Source organism: Chiloscyllium plagiosum, unplaced genomic scaffold, assembly GCF_037043375.1.
Source record: "Chiloscyllium plagiosum isolate Xiang-an unplaced genomic scaffold, Cpla_swu_hap1 HiC_scaffold_23, whole genome shotgun sequence".
Taxonomy (NCBI): Eukaryota; Metazoa; Chordata; class Chondrichthyes; order Orectolobiformes; family Hemiscylliidae; genus Chiloscyllium; species Chiloscyllium plagiosum.
Genome location: NW_028270161.1, coordinates 32,244,302 through 32,263,979, shown reverse-complemented (window position 1 = coordinate 32,263,979; position 19,678 = coordinate 32,244,302). Strand labels below are relative to the sequence as shown.

At 37.0% G+C, this 19,678-nt stretch overlaps 1 protein-coding gene across 2 annotated transcripts; it reads right to left on the bottom strand.

Moving 5' to 3' along the window:
- Window positions 1-204: 204 nt before the first annotated feature.
- mlc1 (modulator of VRAC current 1) lies at window positions 205-19,310 on the bottom strand. 2 transcript variants are annotated; one of them, XM_043713731.2, is made up of 11 exons: window positions 18,954-19,310; window positions 18,416-18,505; window positions 17,539-17,592; window positions 17,344-17,445; window positions 11,250-11,351; window positions 10,835-10,906; window positions 7,943-8,059; window positions 5,529-5,585; window positions 3,540-3,662; window positions 948-1,112; window positions 205-611 (listed from the first exon to the last, which is right to left on the bottom strand). In XM_043713731.2, exons 1-11 carry the CDS (start codon window positions 19,131-19,133, stop codon window positions 537-539), a joined length of 1,137 nt encoding a protein of 378 aa, XP_043569666.1. In that variant the 5' UTR covers window positions 19,134-19,310; the 3' UTR covers window positions 205-536. The 2 variants fall into 2 exon arrangements, with proteins under 2 accessions (XP_043569666.1, XP_043569665.1); XM_043713730.2 differs by having other exon boundaries at window positions 948-1,115; window positions 18,954-19,303.
- Window positions 19,311-19,678: the final 368 nt, after the last annotated feature.

Here is a 19,678-nt window from a genome sequence, read left to right as displayed (position 1 = left end):
GTTAGCTTGCAAATGACAGCCACACCTTATGAGCAAGTAACATTTTGTAAAAATGTAGCTTCCAAATAAACCTATTCGACTATAACCTGGTGTTGTGTGATTTTTAACTTTGTAAAACAGTTCTCAATTGAGCTAAAATATTACATTCTAATTTATGGTGTTGTCAAACTTTATTATTTATTTTAAACTCCAATAAACAAAAACTCATACTTGCTAATGTTTATTCAAACTTCTGTAATTGATATAACTTATTTATTTTCAGTTGTTCTGGTACACAATCCAAAATAATTCTATAAAAGAATGGTAGTTTCAGTGTCAATAAGGCAATATTATGGAAAATGCTTTTATATGAAAGGTTAATTTATAAGAAAGACATTTTTTCAAGTTACTGAATCATTTGTTAACGTAGTTAATTTCATTAATGAGATTATTTACACTATTTACCTAAAGTTTAATGTTGGATAATGTGAAGCGTTCTAAATTGACCAACTGATAAATAAATGTACATATCAGGCAGATCCAGGAAACAGTTCTTGCTACTGTACCATCTGTACCATGACAGCTTTCCATGCCTTGTCTTTGTCAAAGTCCTTTGTAGGGACTTTGGGTATCTAGATAAGGAACAGAATCATTTCAATCTAATTGTAATATTAATTAATTAGTCAACACAGAAACTAATAAGATGACTGTAATATTAAAAATAGTTTCAGCTCATGAAGTAAATAAAGTAAGTTTTCTCTTAATAACAAAATTACCAATCAACATGTCACTCAAAAAAAAGTTTATTAAAGAAACAGTGATTGAATATTTAGGGGAGACAAGCTAAGTTTATTTCTTTGCTCCAATATTTAACAAACTATGACTTTCTTTCATGAGCAGGCAGGTGAAGAAGTGGAAAATGCTAGACCTGACTTATTAAGTGTTTGCATGCGCAGTTGTATACTTGCCTCAATTGTCTTACAGTTCTCCTTTTGGAGGTTTGACATATTCCATGTTGAATCATAATATTTAACTTGAAGCTTGTAACTCATGCAGTGGATGACTGTGGCAAGTGAGAGACTGGACTGAACCAGCAACAAAAGCATCAGAACAAATACCAGTATGTCATAAGACTGCTGAAATAAAATTGGAGAGAGTTAGACTTGAAGGAAATTTTATTATAGAAATTATGCTTCAGAATCAGCAACATAGTTGCAGATTAAAATTAAGTGTAATAGATAAATACTACAGTTAAGCACCATTTAACTCTAGATAATCTACCCTTAAGAATGTTGTTGTGGTTCTGTTCGCCGAGCTGGGAATTTGTGTTGCAGACGTTTCATCCCCTGTCTAGGTGACATCCTCAGTGCTTGGGAGCCTCCTGTGAAGCACTTCTGTGATGTTTCCTCTGGCATTTATAGTGATTTGTATCTGCCGCTTCCGGTTGTCAGTTCCAGCTGTCCGCTGCAGTGGCCAGTATATTGGGTCCAGGTCGAAGTGCTTATTGATTGAATCTGTGGATGAGTGCCATGCGTCTAGGAATTCCGTGGCTGTTCTCTGTTTGGCTTGTCCTATAATAATAGTGTTGTCCCAGTCGAACTCATGTTGCTTGTCCTCTGCGTACGTGGATACTAAGGAAAGCTGGTCATGTCGTTTCGTGGCTAGTTGGTGTTCATGGATGCGGATCGTTAGCTGTCTTCCTGTTTGTCCTATGTAGTGTTTTGTGTAGTCCTTGCATGGGATTTTTTTTTTCTTTTTTTTTAAGGGTACTTTCTTAAGGGTACAAAGTTTTCTCCCAAACTTTGTACCCTTAAGAATATATAGTATAACTGTGGTTTTGCTATTAATTAAAAAAAATGGAAACCATTCTAAACTTTCAATAGTATGTCAGATGAGCTTTATAATTTATCTAGGTAATCCCCTTCTTAAGGAGTATTTAAGTTACCATAAAGAAAGTAATTCCCTCATTGGCTCTGCTAGGTTTTTTTCTACTGAGTGTTAGACCATGGAGATCAGATTAAATCCAATATGTATTGAATTAATTGATCTTAACTGGGGTCGCCTTTGGGTTGCAGAGATATACGCAGATCAGGAATTTTAGTTCCCATTACTGTTGAAAGATCTCTGTACACTTGTGAATATTGAATGAGAACACCATTTGTCTTTCCTGTAGATGGCTGCAGTCAAATAGCTTGCTGATACTTTGATAGCTTACCTTTGTTAGATGCTAGAGAGCAACCACTGCATCTGCAACAGATGCCCAAGATAGGAAGCAATTTGATTAACAAAGGAGCGGGGTGGGGGAAGGATTGTTGTTCAGGGAAAAAAAATGGAGCAGCAATTCTTCGTTAGTATCGTGGTTAGTGACCCATCTATCACTTAGGAGACCAAGCTGCAATTCCCCAAGGAGGAGTAGCTGATGTCTTTGGATATGGGGAGAAGGCAGGAGAACTGGGTTGAGAAACATATCAGCCCTGGTTGAATGGTGGAACAGACTCAATGGGTCAAATGGTTTAATTCTGCTCCCACATTTTATGGACTTTAAATATTAACTTGTGATTTAGAAATAAGTGCATTGCCCCAGCTGATATATAATGTGAGTTATTTGTGGACACATTCCATTATTCATCCTGTAGTATTGTTAGTAAGTCACTTGTAGACGAAGAAAGAGACGACCAAAAAGACAAACAAGAACTGGGGGAACTAGAAAGTCACCCAATCAGATTGAAACTGTTTGGCACAGCCGAGTTTTACATCTGCCAGCGGAATTTAAACATACATTTCATTAACTTTCCATTCAATACAGCCTGCATTCTTAAGTTACTACTCCTAGCAAGGCAACTAAGTTGACAAAGCATGTAAATGAATTTTTTTTTTATGGCTCTGGTCCCGTATTCACTAAAGGCAATATCAACTCATTCTTTTCACAAACCTAGGCAAGGATCTGATCATAAAACAAAATCTTTATGTCTCTATTATAACAGAAAATACCCATAAGTACATACAAGTACATTGATATCCTGAAGAAGAATGTTGTGTATTACCAAGTAATTAGGAGGGATGCTTCATTTTATATACATGAAGGGTTTAATCCAGAAGACTAAAACAAATTTAGTCTCATAACGTCACCAAACCTTTCAACTTATGACTGTTAGTCATATCAAATAAACCAAAAGTAAATATCCAGCAACATAACATTATTCCAATTCCTTGCTTTGGAAATGAAACACTATTGTAAAATGTTATTGTCCAAGCTAAGTTTACATTATCTTTACTTTCGAGTCTGCTACTCTAAAGTTTAATATTAATGTCCGTTTCAAGTCCAATGGCAGATGACCAGAGAAACTGTACTTATGGAACCAACAATATTTAAGTGCACTCAAAGGGTAGCAACATTTCGTTCAAACCTAATATCAATGTGGCAATAACTAACAGCAGGCATTAGTTAGCTCCATCTTACTTAGCAATGTTCTTAATATTTATAAATGTGGCTAGAATGAATTGCATTAGAAACAGATAACTAAAAATGAAGACTTTTTTTCCTCAGCTGACATACTTACACGTAAACTTGTTGAACTTTGTCGAAAGATATTAACAAACTTCATAATGCTGAAGGATAGATATCCACAGGCTGTAAATAGCATTGGAGCTGTGACGCTGCTTATAGCAATTAGGACTTCAATCTGAGCAACAACAGTAAAAAGACTTGTCTGTACTCAGAGAAGATAATATTCACAAAATAAAAATCCAATATCTACCTCATATGTGAAGCAAGTTTTGCATGGGATACACTGAAATATACTATAATATATTTATGGTATAGCTCATCACACTAATGCAATTGTAATTTATCTTTCACATATACATCAATGATCAAATGTATTAGAAGCACTGATTTTCCAAACAGTATATGACTATTGAGATCCATGTGATTGGCATAGTCATTTACAAAAGGAAGTCTTGTGTAAAATATTAGAATAATAGTTCTATGAAGGGCCAGATCTAAAAATACTACATTGAGCATTAACAATTACTTTTAAAAGGTAAACCATAATACTTCAAATTACCGTTTGTTAATTTTTTTTCATTTCCATGACATTTGCCATTGTTACCAAATTTGCTGATGACACAAAGATAGTTAAGAAAATACGTTGTATAGAGGACATGAGGAGGTTACATTGTCAAATGGCGTATAATGTGGGAAAATGTGAAATTGTTCACTTTAGCTTGAAGAATCAAAAAAGAAACATATTATCTAAATGGGTCCCTGGCGCTGTGAGGCAGCAGTGCTAACTACTGAGCAACCATGCCACTCCTACATTGAGAAGGATGTAAATGCACTGAAGGGCAGTTCAGAGAAAGTTTATGAGATTAATACCTGGAATGGGCAGATTGTCTTATTAGGAAAGGTTATATGTGCTAGACTTATATCTGCTGGAGCACAGAAGAGTAAGATACAACTTGATTGAAATAGATAGATCAGTAGGGTTATTAAAATGAGGATGCTACCTCATATGAGAGAAACTGGAACTAAGCAGTCACTGTATAAAATGTAGTGGTCAGCCATTTAAAACAGATATTAGGTTTTTTTTCCCTCAAAGAGTGTCATGAGTCTCTGGAATACACTACGTAAAAAGATAGTGGAAGCTAAGTTCTTGAATATTTTTGACATAGATAAATAGATTCTTGTTAAGCTAAAGGTTGAAATGTCATCGGGGTCAATGGGAATGTGGATTTGAGGTAATAATCTGATCAACCCTGACCTTGAGTGATGGAGCAAGGGCTGATTGGCCTACAACTGTTCCTGTTTCATGGATTTGTACTTTTTTTTGAAGACTATAAATGTGAATCATACTTTTCAATTATTTGACTTTGGAAGACATTATTTAAATTGATGATTTGCTTTCAATTAATTTGCTCACATAATTTGAGATGACTGCATTTTTACTGAGTCATAGTTCCTGCTAATTGGAAAACAAGTTCCATTTCTCAGTTACAGCTATTCTCTAAATGACAGTGAGGCTAACTATTGCACTATAATCTAACAAATGAACCTTAAAATCAAACAAATAAAAATATAAGAAATTGAGTCTTGGAATATCCCAAAGCAAATTTGGAACATGGAATATAACAAAGAGTAATTGACCTTCTCAACATACTACTCACCAGGTCAACATCCCAATCCTCCAACTATTTCCAGTCTCCTTTACTCACTTTTCTGATAGCTGTTATTGGCTTTCCAAAGGCCTGATCTTGCATTAAATTTCACCAGTAAGCTGCCAATTACTCTTTGCAACATTTTATCTCAGTGGTGTTGAGCTCCAAGACTTAATATCACATGTGCCTCAGATCTAACTATGCAAGCTAGGTATCACTGCAAATTTTGAGACCCACCCTAGTGCGTCCTCGATCTTGGCTCCCAGCTTGTGTTACTTGACAATCAGCATAGCAGACAATGCATTGCAGCAGACAAAATGTCTTGATTACAAAAGTGATCGCATAGAAAATTTGAAATAATAGAAATTAATCACATTTGTTAAGTTACATACCAAGAACTTGCTGGGATATTCTGCTGCCACATGACTCGCAATAGCACCAGGAAAACACTGAAGGACAAAACAATAGTTAAGAAAGTTATGTTAAGTCCTATTTGAAAAAGAGAAATTCAGAAATAGTGTACTTGAAACCCATTTATCCCATTTTAGAAAGGTTTCAGTTAGTAAAAGTGATCAGTTATTGAAAGTTGAATTTCCTCCTTAAAGCAGTTATTGATTGAATGGTGGGGTTTACAGGAAGCAGGGTGCTGAACAAGATAAAAGCACTATTCCTTCAAGGAATTCAGTTCATGGATCTGCTCTTCCCTTTCAATGCAGTATACGAAACCTTGTTCTAAGCGACTGGAGGGGTTGAGTTACCCTGGAGTGTCAGAGGCTGAGGGGTGTCCTTAGAGAGGTTTATAAAATCAAAAGGGGCATAGGTAAGGTGAATAGCCAAGGACATTTTCCAAGACAGGGGAGTCCAGAATTAGAGGTCATAGGTGTAAGGTGAGAGGGTAAAGACTGAAAAGGGACCGAAGGGACACCTTTTTCACACGATGTCTGGAATGTGCTGCCAGAGGAAGTGGTTACAGTTACAACATATAAAGGGCATTTGGACAAGTATATGAATAGAAAAGGTTTGGGGGAATATTGGCCAAATGCGGGCAAATGGCACAAGTTTAGTTTAGGATACCTGGTCGGTGTGGACGTGGTGGATGGGGTGTATGTCTGGGCTGCATGACTCTCTGACTTTTTACTTTGGCCACAGGGGCATAAGTATAACATTGATTAATTGAAGCAATATTCTCTTTTTCTCTCTACCAATCAAAAATTTATACAATAGGTCATGAAATGGCTGAAGGCTCAATACATAAAAAATTATTCTTTCGAGAAATAACAAATCTAACCAATGGCAGTTCCTTTTAGTAGATATAATGTGAAATAGCAGATAAAATACCAGTGATATGATTTTTTTTAAAGCCAAGTGAAGCTTACTTGTGTATCAATCGACATATAAATGGAAGTATGTTAAAACAATCCAAAAAATGAGGATGATATCTGATGGAAATTGGAGTATAACTGTGTTGAATGGCTACCAACTTTACAATAGACCGATATAATACAGTTTAGGGAAAATATAAAAGTTAATCAAGGATCTATTTTGGCCCAAGTGATAGCTAGGGAAAAAAAAAAGTTTGGCTGTCAATGCTAGGTTCTACTCCATAAAGAATAGCAGACAGTTCACTAACATTTCAACTTTGTTTTCAAATTTGGGAATGGAACTGAATCAAACAGATTCAAAAGAACCTTTGTATCTGAACATGCAGAGGGAACTTCAGATGTTTTTGCATAAATTCTCATCGCACCATATTCCAGTCTGCACTTTTGTAAAACAATGTACCTTATTTTAGATTTTTACAACAATCAAATATTTACCTAAATATGCCTTCAAATTTAAGGCATCTATCAGACAATTACAGCACTCAGAAACGAAAGGCTTGCTTATGAAGAGAGATTTATCAGTTTAGGTTGATATTCACTAGAGTTTAGAGGGATGAGGGATCCAATTGAAGTGCATAAGATGCTAAAGGGTATTTACAATGTAGACATAGAAAGAATAATTTCCCTTGTGGAGCAATCTAGAAAGAGATGTTAGGGGAAAGGATGGCAGATCTAAACACAAATTAAGTGAAATTATTTCTTTCAAACGGTTAGGCATCTGTGGAATTCACTACCCCATTGTTCAATGGACACCAGGATGCTGAAATTTAAGGAAGAAATAAAGTTTCCAAATTAGAAATTGATTAAAGGGTAATGGTGAGCAGGCAGGAAAGTAGTGTTGAGGGTGTGATCATATTAAATGGCGGAGCAGGTTCAAGGAATTGAATTTCCGCTAGCTCAATCCTACATAAATTGTACCCACCTCAAATTAATGTCACACCGAGACCAATTTAAAAAAAGTTATGTAATCCTTTTAAATTGTGACCCTATTACCTCAATTACCACAAAATATGAATGTTGCCCTTCCATATAAATGTGTTAATAGAGTCATAGAGTTAATAGAAAAGGTCAGCCCCTCATTCCTGATGAAGGGCTTTTGCCCAAAACATTGATCCCCCTGCTCCTCGGATGCTGTCTGACCTGCTGTGCTTTTCCAGCACCACACTCTTAATTCTGAACTCCAGCATCTGCAGTCCGCACTTTCTCCAACATAAATACCTGGACTAATCCATTCAGAAAAAGGAAATGTTTTGACTGATGCAAAGCTGAGTGAATTGCTACAAACTTACATTTTTTTATTAGATGGATTTAAAACAAAAGCTTTGCTTGTTCAGAGTCATACCCAAGTTTTACAATAACAAGTGGAGTTGATTATGACAATGCAAATTTCCCACAAACTGTTGTTAAATTTTACATTCACTTACTGCAGCCAAAATCCAAAAGAATGTCACTGATAGGTAAGGACCTGGAACCAGAGCACCCATGTTCAGGGCAATAATTCCACCAAAAACTGCACAAATTGCCACAATCACTTCAACAACCTGCAAACATTCAAAACAAATATTGTTTAGGTATGATTTGACTGAACACTGGTTGAACAGTTTTTAAAAATAGTATCATGCAATGTCACCAAGCTAGCTACAGCTAAAGGCTGGAAGTTTTGCATGTTACTGAAAAGTCAGAAATGTTAACAGTTCACAACCATTTATTTTCTTGTTTTACATCAATCATCTATTGGTTTAAAAAGGATCTTAGAACATTTATACAAGTTGGTGCCAGAGATCGGCAATGATCAAATATTTTATCCATAAACTCCCTCCAGCTGAATATGTATGTTAGACAATTTCAATGCTGAGCTCATCTTGCATAACTGCATTCAGTTCAAATGAGTTTCATCCTGAGATTAAGTTGAAAGAAGTAAATTATGAATTTCTTTTACATGATTATCAGCTCATTTCGCACAATTTCTCTCATGCATAAATGCAAAACACGAATATTAATCTGGTAAATGTATCATCAAAATGTTAAATGAATTACGGAGGTAGTGTAGTCCTGATTTAAATCAACCTGCATCACAAATTTGATTATTGTGCAAGATCAATTAGGAAGTGTACAACAGGTTATTAATATAGATGAGTGATTTTAGATTTTCTGAAGGTTCAAAGAACTGGACTCAAGTGCAATTTCTTAGAATTTCTGAGTCACTTATTAAAAGGTGGCGATCAAGGAAGAATAATTACCAAGATAAAAGGACATTGGTTTTGCAAATTCTGCTTCCCAATATGAATCCACAATGAACCATATCTATCATATCACAGGACAGGGTGGGGAAAGGGAGTTTTAACCAGAGGATGGGTTTGATTGTGAGTATACAGTTAAGTTACCTAAAGGTGTGCCAGAAAGCCAGCTCCAGCCTGCCGACTGCTAACCTTTATTTGAGCGCGACAAGGAGCAGATAGCCAACCCACTAACAAAAAATGGACTGGTACTATAACCATGTCAGTGAAGCCTTCCAGGTTTAACTGCAGCTGGCCCTTTGTCCCAGGTCTCAGGAAACCAGTCAGCTGCGGAAAGACAAAGGGAGCCAGGCATGCAGCAGGATGCAAGGCTCTTTAATCAGGGACTGAATGCCTTTGAATGAGAACTCCCAACTGGGAGCTGTTATGCTTCCCATTTGGCAATTGCATTAATTATTCACTTAAGGGCCTCAAATGGTGTCAGGGCAGGAAGGCCATCCATGAACCTCCTCCAAAATTAACATGCAGCGGAGGCAGGAAGGCAGTGGTAAACCCATCAGGCATCCTCCCATCCCTAACCACAAACCAGCTTGGGGGAGGATTAAAATTCACTCACAGTTTATAGTTGTGATTGAGGCTGGGACATATGGTCATTTCGTATAAGATAGGCACCAACAAAGCAGGAAAAAAAAATCAGAAGGAATCATTTTAAAAAGTGTAGCCATGATGCAGAGGTGCCAGTGTTGGACTGGGGTGGGAAACAAAACCAGATTATAGTCCAACAGGTTTATTTGAAAGACAAGCTTTTGGAGTGCTGTTGCTTCGTCAGGTAGCTAGTGGCAAGAAGCTAACTACCTGATGAAGGAGCAGTACTCCAAAAGCTATTACTTCCAAATAAACCTGTTGGACCATAACCTGGTGTTGTGTGATTTTTAACTTTAAGAAGTCTGGGAAGAATATTCAACCTTGAGCTGAATTTTAATCTGGAAAGTCGTCCAATATTAAAGCTGGTGGTGAGGCTCACTGCCATTTTATGACCGTCAGCTACTTTTTTATTTGAGGAGTTTTCCTGCCACCACTGGAAAGGAGGCACCACCTCTGAGAGCTACCAATGATTCAAAGGGCCAGAGGCTCATTTGTTCCAGTGTGACACCAGGATAGGTATTCAGTGCTGGGATTGTAGACAACTCTAAACTGAAAAGCCAATGGAGCTGAATTTATAGGTCTTTAAGTCTAAAGTCTTGTAGGACCCAGAAAGGGTTGTTGGAGACCTAGATCATCAGTGGAAAATGGCCATGGTAGGTATTTAAGATGAGCACAGGTCTCCCAATGAAGATAGCGTTGGGAGGTTAAAAAAAAAATCATCTTCAGAGGGTGTTAGTCATTGAATTTCTTTTTCACATACAATAATGAAAATTGGGTCATTGATATATACAAGGTAGAATTAAACAGGTTGAGGTCATCAAGGGAGTCAAGAGTTATGGGAGACAAGTATGGAAGTGGGTTAGAGTCACAACCAGATCAACAATGATCTCGTTGATTGGCACAGCAGTCTTGATGGACCAAATGGCAAAAAGGTCTCCTCTCGCTTTGACTTCTTAAGGTCTTGTGAGGAGGAGCCTTAAGCAGAATGTAAACACCAATATAGACCTGCTGGACCAAACGAACAGTTTCTGTGATGTAGTTTCTATGTAATACTGTGGTTTAGGAAAGTCAAAACCATTAATAACTACCTCACTGTTATGCGTATTTTAATAGTCCCTTTAAAGATTCATCGGCAGAAGTCTAGGAACACTTTGATTGTCTACCCTCATCTATAGATATAAACTCAAACTCTTGCCTCGTTTCCTCATCCTCCAACAACCAGTGTATAAGCACATGCACTTGTCACACCCCTACAGTTCTGGTAAGAAATGGTGCTACAAATATGACAAATGAAAATAGAAGAATGTTGGACATACAGCATATTTGTAGCTCCAGTGACTCATCAATTACTTCTAAAATTAAATTTTCTAAATAGTTACTGTTAACAAAGCAATCAGTGCTAAACCCTATAGATCTTATATCAGAGTTACTTACTGAATAGGACTTCAGCATACGAGATGGGAATTTTATATGGCACAATAAAGCTGTTGCATCATATGATTGGACCTACGGGTATATTTTATAAAAGATAGATCAGCCTAAAATTAAAGGGCAAGGTATTTACACTAAATGAAAACATCTTGATGTCACAGAAAGACCATATCTATAACTTTAGTGCAAAGTAGCATCATTATCCTCCATAATATTGTATACAGCATGCATATATGTACAAAGACAAGAACAAAACTGTTAATGTATTTCAAATATAATGTGTAAGTTAAATCCACATAAAGATGCTAGAATAGGATTTTGAATTTTACAGTTGAACAATAGTCAAATATTGAAAGTCTCTACTACATTTTAAAATATGAAATTTTGTAACTTGGAGATTTGAAATTGGAATACTCACTTTCTTTCTCTTGCAGCATTCAGTGTCAGATCTTGCCGATAGTATAACTTTACTTGCCATGAGTATTTCCAGAAGTACAAGCAAAACAAGATTAAAGTTTATCTGTGAAAAATGTAAATTTTAAAATACACACATTTGATTATCGAATGTGAACAAGAACGTGTACTTAGCCTGAAATCAACATCATAAAGAAGAATCAGTACTCAAGCAATAAAAGATTTTATTTTTCAAATGATTTGAATCATATATGTTTTACAAAATGGAATGCAACCTAATTTGGCAGGTTTTGGGGAAACCACATATACTTCACACACAATGCTGTTTCTGAAGATGAACTTAATACAGCCAATGAACTCTGCATCACTAACATTCCAAACAATCTTACTGCAATAATTGGATGGGATTTTGTGTGTAAAGGTTCATTATAAGAACAAAGACATACCAGTCAGATAAGCCTTATCTTTTTCATTTTGCTTTCTCCATCAAAGTAGAATTAGAATTAGAATTAGCTTTATTGTCACACACTCATGTGAATACAGTGAAAAGTTTACAAGTTACCACTTAAGGCATCATCTCAGGTAGCAAGGTACCTAAGTACAGACTCTAAAGTACAAATTCTCAGGAAAGATAAAATAGAAAAATAAGGAAATAAAAAGTCCAGCAATAAATTCAGAAATAGAGCAATAAGAGAGCAAGCCTTATTGGGAATGATGCCTTAACGTACAACAGTCATGCTACCATTGTGCAATTATCAATTTGTCGAATTGGTGATGTATGCTTAATGAACAGAAACCTTCAGTTCATTTGAAAATTACTCCATCTGGAAACCTTGTTTTAATAACATCATCAGTCAAACCTGATGGAGAAAAGGACAGGGAGCTGCGTATAATAAAAACAATACTAGACCATTCTGCCCTTTGAGTGAAATGGTCTTTAACCTGTCCCTGATCTTATTTCCTGATAAATGGACTCAACCAGCAATGCAGTACCAAATACTCAATGACCTGTTTGCCTTGGGTCTTCACACCAAACGAAATTAATAAAATGTCAGACTTCCTAAATTATTCGGCACTAGAAATATTTTATGATAACATCGAGCTTACGTAGCATCTGCACAACAGAAGCAATTGTCCTGATCCACATAGGAATTGGAACAATGGTTTCTTGGCTCCTGTGAAATTGCACAGCCATCTTGGATAAAATCTCTGAATGAGTCCTCTCAACTATCCTTCCTGAATCTCAAATTAACCATAACTAGTCTACATTAAGAGCCTTTACCATTCTAAATTTGGAAGCCCAAACCATTGCTAGCCACAATTAAACTTTCCACCTCACAAATGTCAATCTTATAGGGCGTGAAGTTCACACCCAGTTGCAATGAAAGCCGGTGACTCTCTGCATGCGGAACACAGTGCATCAGGCCACATCAGGCACAGTCCCCTATGCTGGGAAGGGTATTGGCTCAAACATGCTGTATGTTTGCCAAAAATTTCCCATAAGGCCAGATCATGAAATAAAACAACTGTACCAGTTTGATTTGGCACAGGTTTTACAAGTTTGGATCATGTCCAAAGTATTTACTTGTCATTCTCCCAAAGAACATTCAAAAAGCTGCCAGAAGGACCCACCAGCTGGATTTATTTAAAGAGGAGACATTCACTTCCATTATTTTCCGCTGTTGTAGGTCATTGGAAGTACTTTGGAGTAATTGTTGAGATATGGTGGTGAATTATTGAGTTAAGCAGGTAGTTTATCTATGCTCAAAGTGAGGACAGAGGAGTTGCTAAATTATTCACACATTTGCTTGGAGTTAGAGTTCTCCATGTTTGTTGACAATGACAGGAGGCTGTCTGGTAGGCTAGTCTATGTGTAGCCTCATCAGCATTTTCCTGCCTGCTGCCCCATCAAAGTCCTCATCTAAGTTCTCTGCAGCAGAACCCATCTGTGAGCTCCCCCTCCAGGGAGCTGGCACACAAATTATCTTTCCCTTGGTCCGGCTAGAACCCACTTGTGCCCAGTAACTCACAAATACAAAACCCAACTCTATAACAGCTTGCTGCTACCTGCAATCCCACAACTACATACAGATGTGCACATCTCCCTTTGGCAAGTGCTAACATTTGAGTAGGTTTATTCCCCAGACCTATCTCCAGACAGACCTGATGACAAAAATAAGGTGTTCCATTGAGCCTGCTGTAGTTTGCTTCCCTGATTCTGATATCAAGTGAGAATGCATAAAGAAGACATGCCAGGGTGGTCAACAGTCAATATAGTCTGGTTGTCCCCTGCTCTAGAATATCTGCATACATACTGTTGTATCTACACAATTAATTACAATAGGAAGTGTGTGCTGAATTTTCTATTCCAAACACTAATGTACTGTCTGCATACATCTGTGGAGCTGATCAGCAGATAGTTTGATGCCATACTTGGCAAGAACAACTGTATCATATGTCTGGCACTGCTTATATTATTGATAGAATTGATCAGCTGTAGGATTAATACTGCCTTTATTCTGCTCAGAGATGATCACTTTTCGCTTTTATGAACCACGATGCATCCACCTAGACATGGCTGAGGAGATTACCTTTCACTATCTATGCTTCACAAGAATATGTCCTATTTTTGGGGGAGGTCCTAGCCTCATCATATCATCACTAGGCTGTTAATCCAGAGACTCAAATTATATTCCACAGTCCAGGGTCCGAATCCCTTGATGGCAGAATTTAAAGGTGGCACGATGACTAGCATTGCTGCCTAACAGCACGCAGGATCCAGGTTCAATTCCACCCTTTGGTGACTATCTGTGTAGAGTTTGCATATTCTCCCCTTGTCTGAGTTTCCACTGGGTGCTCCTGTTTCCTCCCACAGTCCAAAGATGTGCAGGTTAGGTGGATTGGCCATGCTAAATTGCCTATACTGTCTAGGGATGTGCAGGCTAGGGGGACTGGCCATGGGAAATGCAGGGTTACAGGAGTAGGGTAGGAAGGTGAATCTGGGAGGGATGCTCTTTGGCGGGTTGGTGTGGACTCGATGACCAAATGGCATGCTTCCACACTGCAGGGATTCTAAAATTCTTGAGTTAAAGCCTTCAACAACACTCTTTCACAAACAGAGACCTCTGACAATGTGAGCACACAGTTTGAGGCTTGCACTGTCTTTTAAGTAAGAACTATAAAAACACATATAATTACACAAGACAGTAACCTCATAACATAAAAGAGCTTTGGAAAACTACATGAATTACACAAGCACAAACATTCTAGGTCCACAGATATAACATAGCAATATATGTTGTATTATTAGTTACAGTGTCAGTTCATGATGAGGGGACACTGGAACAATTGCAATCTTAGATATCAAACTGCCATCTTTCACATTTCCTTCTCTTAATAGGAAGTTAGAAAAATATGCTCTGTAATGGAAGGCATTCAGCACAAACTGGAATAAAGGGCATTGCACCTTATACAAATTGCATGCATACGATAAAAAAAATTGATTTTATTTCAAATGTGCTTTAAATACATCACAGAAATGGACTAGTACCCATGGTAAAGATGATGAGCTTTTTTTTTGAATTACTCATACTTGTGAATCAGAAGGCTGACATGTCAATGCAACACTATGGAAGCTTTGTACATCAGAAAAACCAGTGAGTCAGAACAGTTCTTCCTCATTTGTTTCCACCTCATTTAGGCATAGAAAATGGCATTGACTAATTTGGGCACCTATGCCTATGCATTTCTGAAAGTGCGTCTGAACAGAGGACTTTCCTCAGTTCCACAGAGGAAAATCCTTATCACCTCTAAGCATTAGATCGCTACATGTTAGCACATCCAGAGGATCAATACAGCTTTGGTTCCTCTTTGTTTCCACCTTCAGCAGTTACTGCCAATGCTAAATTTGTAGCAGTACACTTTTGCTTCATTAACTATAAATAACTTTAAAGAATTGCTAACACAGGTCATCCCATTTTATGAAACCGGCAAGCTCTTTGAATATGGGAATTTATATAAGGAGTAGGTGATCCCAAATTTACAATTGGCTGCCCGCCTTGTGGAGTTTAGATCCACGGATACAGGCTGGTTTGGGTGTTGGGTCAGGCAAACTAGGAAGACACCTGTGCTGTATGCAGAGTATAAAAATAAAGGTTTAAACAGAAAACATTCCTCCTGCTCTTACCCCCTCATTTTCTACCCCTATCCGTGGCAACCTGTATCTCTGAGGTCTCACCCAAGACCCATCATACTTCCTGTGTCATTCCATGCTCATCTGCCTATCCCACATTGCCCTTCATATGCCCATGCTATTCTAGACCCAATTATCCCTCCCACATGGCCCTTGCTAACCTAAGTCCCTGCATCCAACCCCTTGGTCCATCATAATCCTGTGCCAACCCACGCTCATTTGCCTTATTCCTCAAGGCTCTCATACCTACAGTGTCACTCTATATCCATCTACCCATCCCTATGCCCCTAATTATGTCCATGGCCAAATTAAAACCCTTGTGCTAACAATTACAATTCATCTCCCACCCACCACCCTTTGTCCTTACGTCACCATATCAACTCACCTACTATCATCAGGACATAAAATAAAGTTACCAGCCTAATAGTAATGTCTCTAAAAATATTCTCATTGAAAATCAAACATCCAGGATAGTGAAAATAGCAAGAAAAAAAGTTCTGATAAGCACTTTACTTAAATAATAATTTATTTAAACAAACAGTTGACAATGGGTAAGCATCTCTCTCAAGTACTTTATAACCTTTAGTCAATAGACACCTCATAGCGTCAACAATAATTTGGGAAATCAGTTACACTGCACAAATCATATTTTTTTTTAAAACCAGGTACTACTAAATACCCTGCAGCTTTGTTTATTTAATTGCACATATGAATGGTGTTTCACAACACTCAATAAAGCCTAACATAGGTCCAAGAAAAATCTTGATTAGCACTCCATCTAATCTCCTGAACATGCAACCCCTTCACCATTGATGCATAGTGATAGTAGCGTGTACCCTCTATAACAATTCACACAAGCTCCTCAGAGTACCAAGTACCTTCCAATCTGCAACCTCTGTCACCGAAAAGAAAATGGGCAGCAAATACATGGAAGCACCACCACCCTCATGTTCCCCTCCAAGACACTCACCATCCTGACTTGGAAATATCACCATTCTTTCACTGTCATTGAGTCAAAGTCATGGAACTCCACCATTCCACCGTCCCCTCCCCAAACAATACTGTGGGTGTCCCAACATCCCAAGGTCTGCAGTAATTCAAGCAGGGAGATACCACCAGCTTCCCAAGAGATGATTAATAAATGTTAGCCTAGCCAGCAATGCCTATTTTCCAATACTGAATTGTAGTCATAGTATTTTTATGGCTGATCCAGTTCAGCTTTTGGTCACACATTCAAAGATTTTGTGACACTTGCTGAGAGGTCAATGCCTGTTGACAAGTTGAACAGTTGCAAAGGATTAATTTACCATTGATGCACAATCTTCTCCAGTAACTGTACAAAAGATAGGCACATGGAAGATACGTTAGTCTGATCTTAGAGTAGGATAAAAGGATGGCACAACATCAAGGGCCAAAGAGCCTGTACTGTGCTGTACTGTTCTATGTTCTAAAGCGCACCTGATCCCCTTCCCCAAAGCATCCCTAATCCCCATCCTCATAGAATACTTGATCCCATAGGATCCCTGCCTCCACCCTCAAGGTGTCTTAGAACCCCTATACAATGGCTGTACAGAGAGATACCCTGACTATCCAAAATAAATGCCCTGAAAACAAATCTGCTTTTACCTGATCTAATTCCTACACTCTAGATTCTACACACTAGGGATTACAAAATCCCATTTTAATTAAGTAGTCTGCTACCTCTGGGAACAACCCATGTATGTACCACAGCCTGATCCCAATCCCACCTCTATGAAAATGAGAGAGGACGTGTTATAAAGGTTGTTTGAATTTTTCTACCTCTGATTAAATAGCACCACCTAATCATTGTCACGTGACAATTTCATTTCAACAAAAAAAATAAATTAATGGAGCAAGTAGTAACATAAAGTAAAAGTAAACTTACGTTTAACGCAGCTGGATTGAGGACAAGCTTGCACCCATACCAAATCATACAAGTTGTCGTGATAGCAAATGTTGAGATAAAAAGAAGCTGGTAGTGTGGCATCTAAAAAAAAAGTATTTTTAAGTTCTGCAATTGTATTGTTTAAACTATATAAACATATCAATGATAATGTATAACTCATAATGATACACCTACTGCATTAACTCTCCTTTTAGCTATGGCAAAACTCACAACTGCTGCAGGAATGCTCTAGGAGGAAAAACAACAAGCTTTTAAAAATAAGACAAAGACAATAGCATTAAAACAATTGCATTATCACATTTACAGTAAAGTCACAAGTATGAGAAAAAACTTGATCAGAACAATTATTTTGTGCAATATTTAAGTGAAGTGCTATGTTTGGACAATAATCCAATCATTTATTTGTATTATTCAGATAAAAATGTTCTCTAGTTAGAAGAATTAAAAACACTCTTAGCTTTCTCTCCGTCTGGCTCATTCTCTGATTCTCTTTCTCCATTTTAAAGGATCGAACGGGAATGTATTTTGAACACAGTCTTAACTCAGCTCCTGTTAGTCAAGATGGTAAGATAGGAGGAGCTATTGGTACAGAAGCCTTAAGAATGGCAGGAGCAGAAAAAGGAAGAAAAATAACACAAGGGAGTTTTATTTTGAAGATGGAGAGAAGAATAAAATGCGCTGAATTTAGTGCACATTCACCCAATCAGAAAAAACTTGTCGACAATACTCGATCAGAAAAAAATGATAAAAAGTTTAATTTCCCAGAATTAGCATTCATCATACTTAGCATAAAAATTTTCATACTAAACTACAATATCTTAATTTAAAATAATAATGATTATTACAAGATGCAATATTTGATTTCGAAAAATAAATTATTTCAAAAAGCACCTATGAATGAAATTTGGCAAAATGGGTTAAGTAGTTAAAATTCAAATTTACACAAAATCCTTTCAACCTTTAAAATGCTGTGATAACTCTAAATTGTATTATCAACTTCACAGGATTAGAATAAAACAACTAAATACAATCACATTGAAAATGTTCTTACTGAACCAGCTGCACAACGCAAGTAGTCCATTTCATCAGGAAACACGTTTCCCAGATAAACTGAAAAGCCAACAGCAATCAGGAGACAACTCTGTAACATAATTTTTTTAAAAAACTAGTTTTTTGCATAATGCAGTACCACCTTATTCTAACCTTCATATCATCCAGATACACACTGATTATAGATTCTAAGCTAATTTCAGAAATATACAGCACTCTGGTAGTTTATAACTCATCTCCTACACAAGCCTAATTTTAAAAAGCTCAATTTTAAGCTCTAATAAAAGCTTAATTTTTCCTGCAACAAGACTTTCCTTTTGTTAGTTAACTTGTTGTGAATGTTCGTGTCTAATCTGTGATGTCTCACATGCTATTTCGATCATTAAAAACTTCATACACTACTTGTATCTCAGTTACATATACTCTTCTCAGTAAAGTATACAAAAAATAACAAACTTACAAATGAGAATCAATTTGAGATTTCTAATCAATAGTTTTTCGTTAGTATTATTTACATTTATAAAAAAAAACTAATTTACCCCAATCATCAAATTGTAGATCCATCCCCTGTGATGAAAACAAGTATGACATTTTCTATCTAGCTGAGGTTCACTGGATTTAAAGTCCGCAGTGTAATTTCCATTACTTTGTTTTACACGTTCCAATGTAGACATTTTATCATAGCTAAAATCTTCTTTATAGTTGTCTTCCTTAGTCATTTTCCTTTTCGGTACAATAGAAAGTTGTTAGCTATATGTGACAGTTTATTTTGAGAAAATAAATATTTGTCTCAAAGGAAAACTCACTACAATCTGAAGAGCAAAAATGCAGTGACAGCAGTCTCAGTGTTGTGCAATGAGGCACTGTATTCATACAAAAAGCTCCAGAAGATTTTACAGTGCAGTGAGCTTCCTTTGAAAAGTTTGCTCATCAACATTAGCTTTGGGCATAATCCATTCAAGTCCCAAACAAAGACGCAGCTAAGAAACAGTGAGTTAAAGCCAAAGGAGTGGAGTGCATCCTGAATTTAAATGAGCAGGAGAGATTAGAACAGGACCTTCACCAAGTATTTTCTAAACTTTGGGAAAACACAAATATAATGGAGAAGGAAACTGTGGGAGAGAAGAATGATATCACTTTATATATGTTTTGTGTATAGTATATATATCTTTAATTATGGCTATACTGCCCGAGAGACATGATTATAGTCATTTTACTCTGACTGTTTTGGTTACTAAATGGTCACTCATGCAAAACACATCTT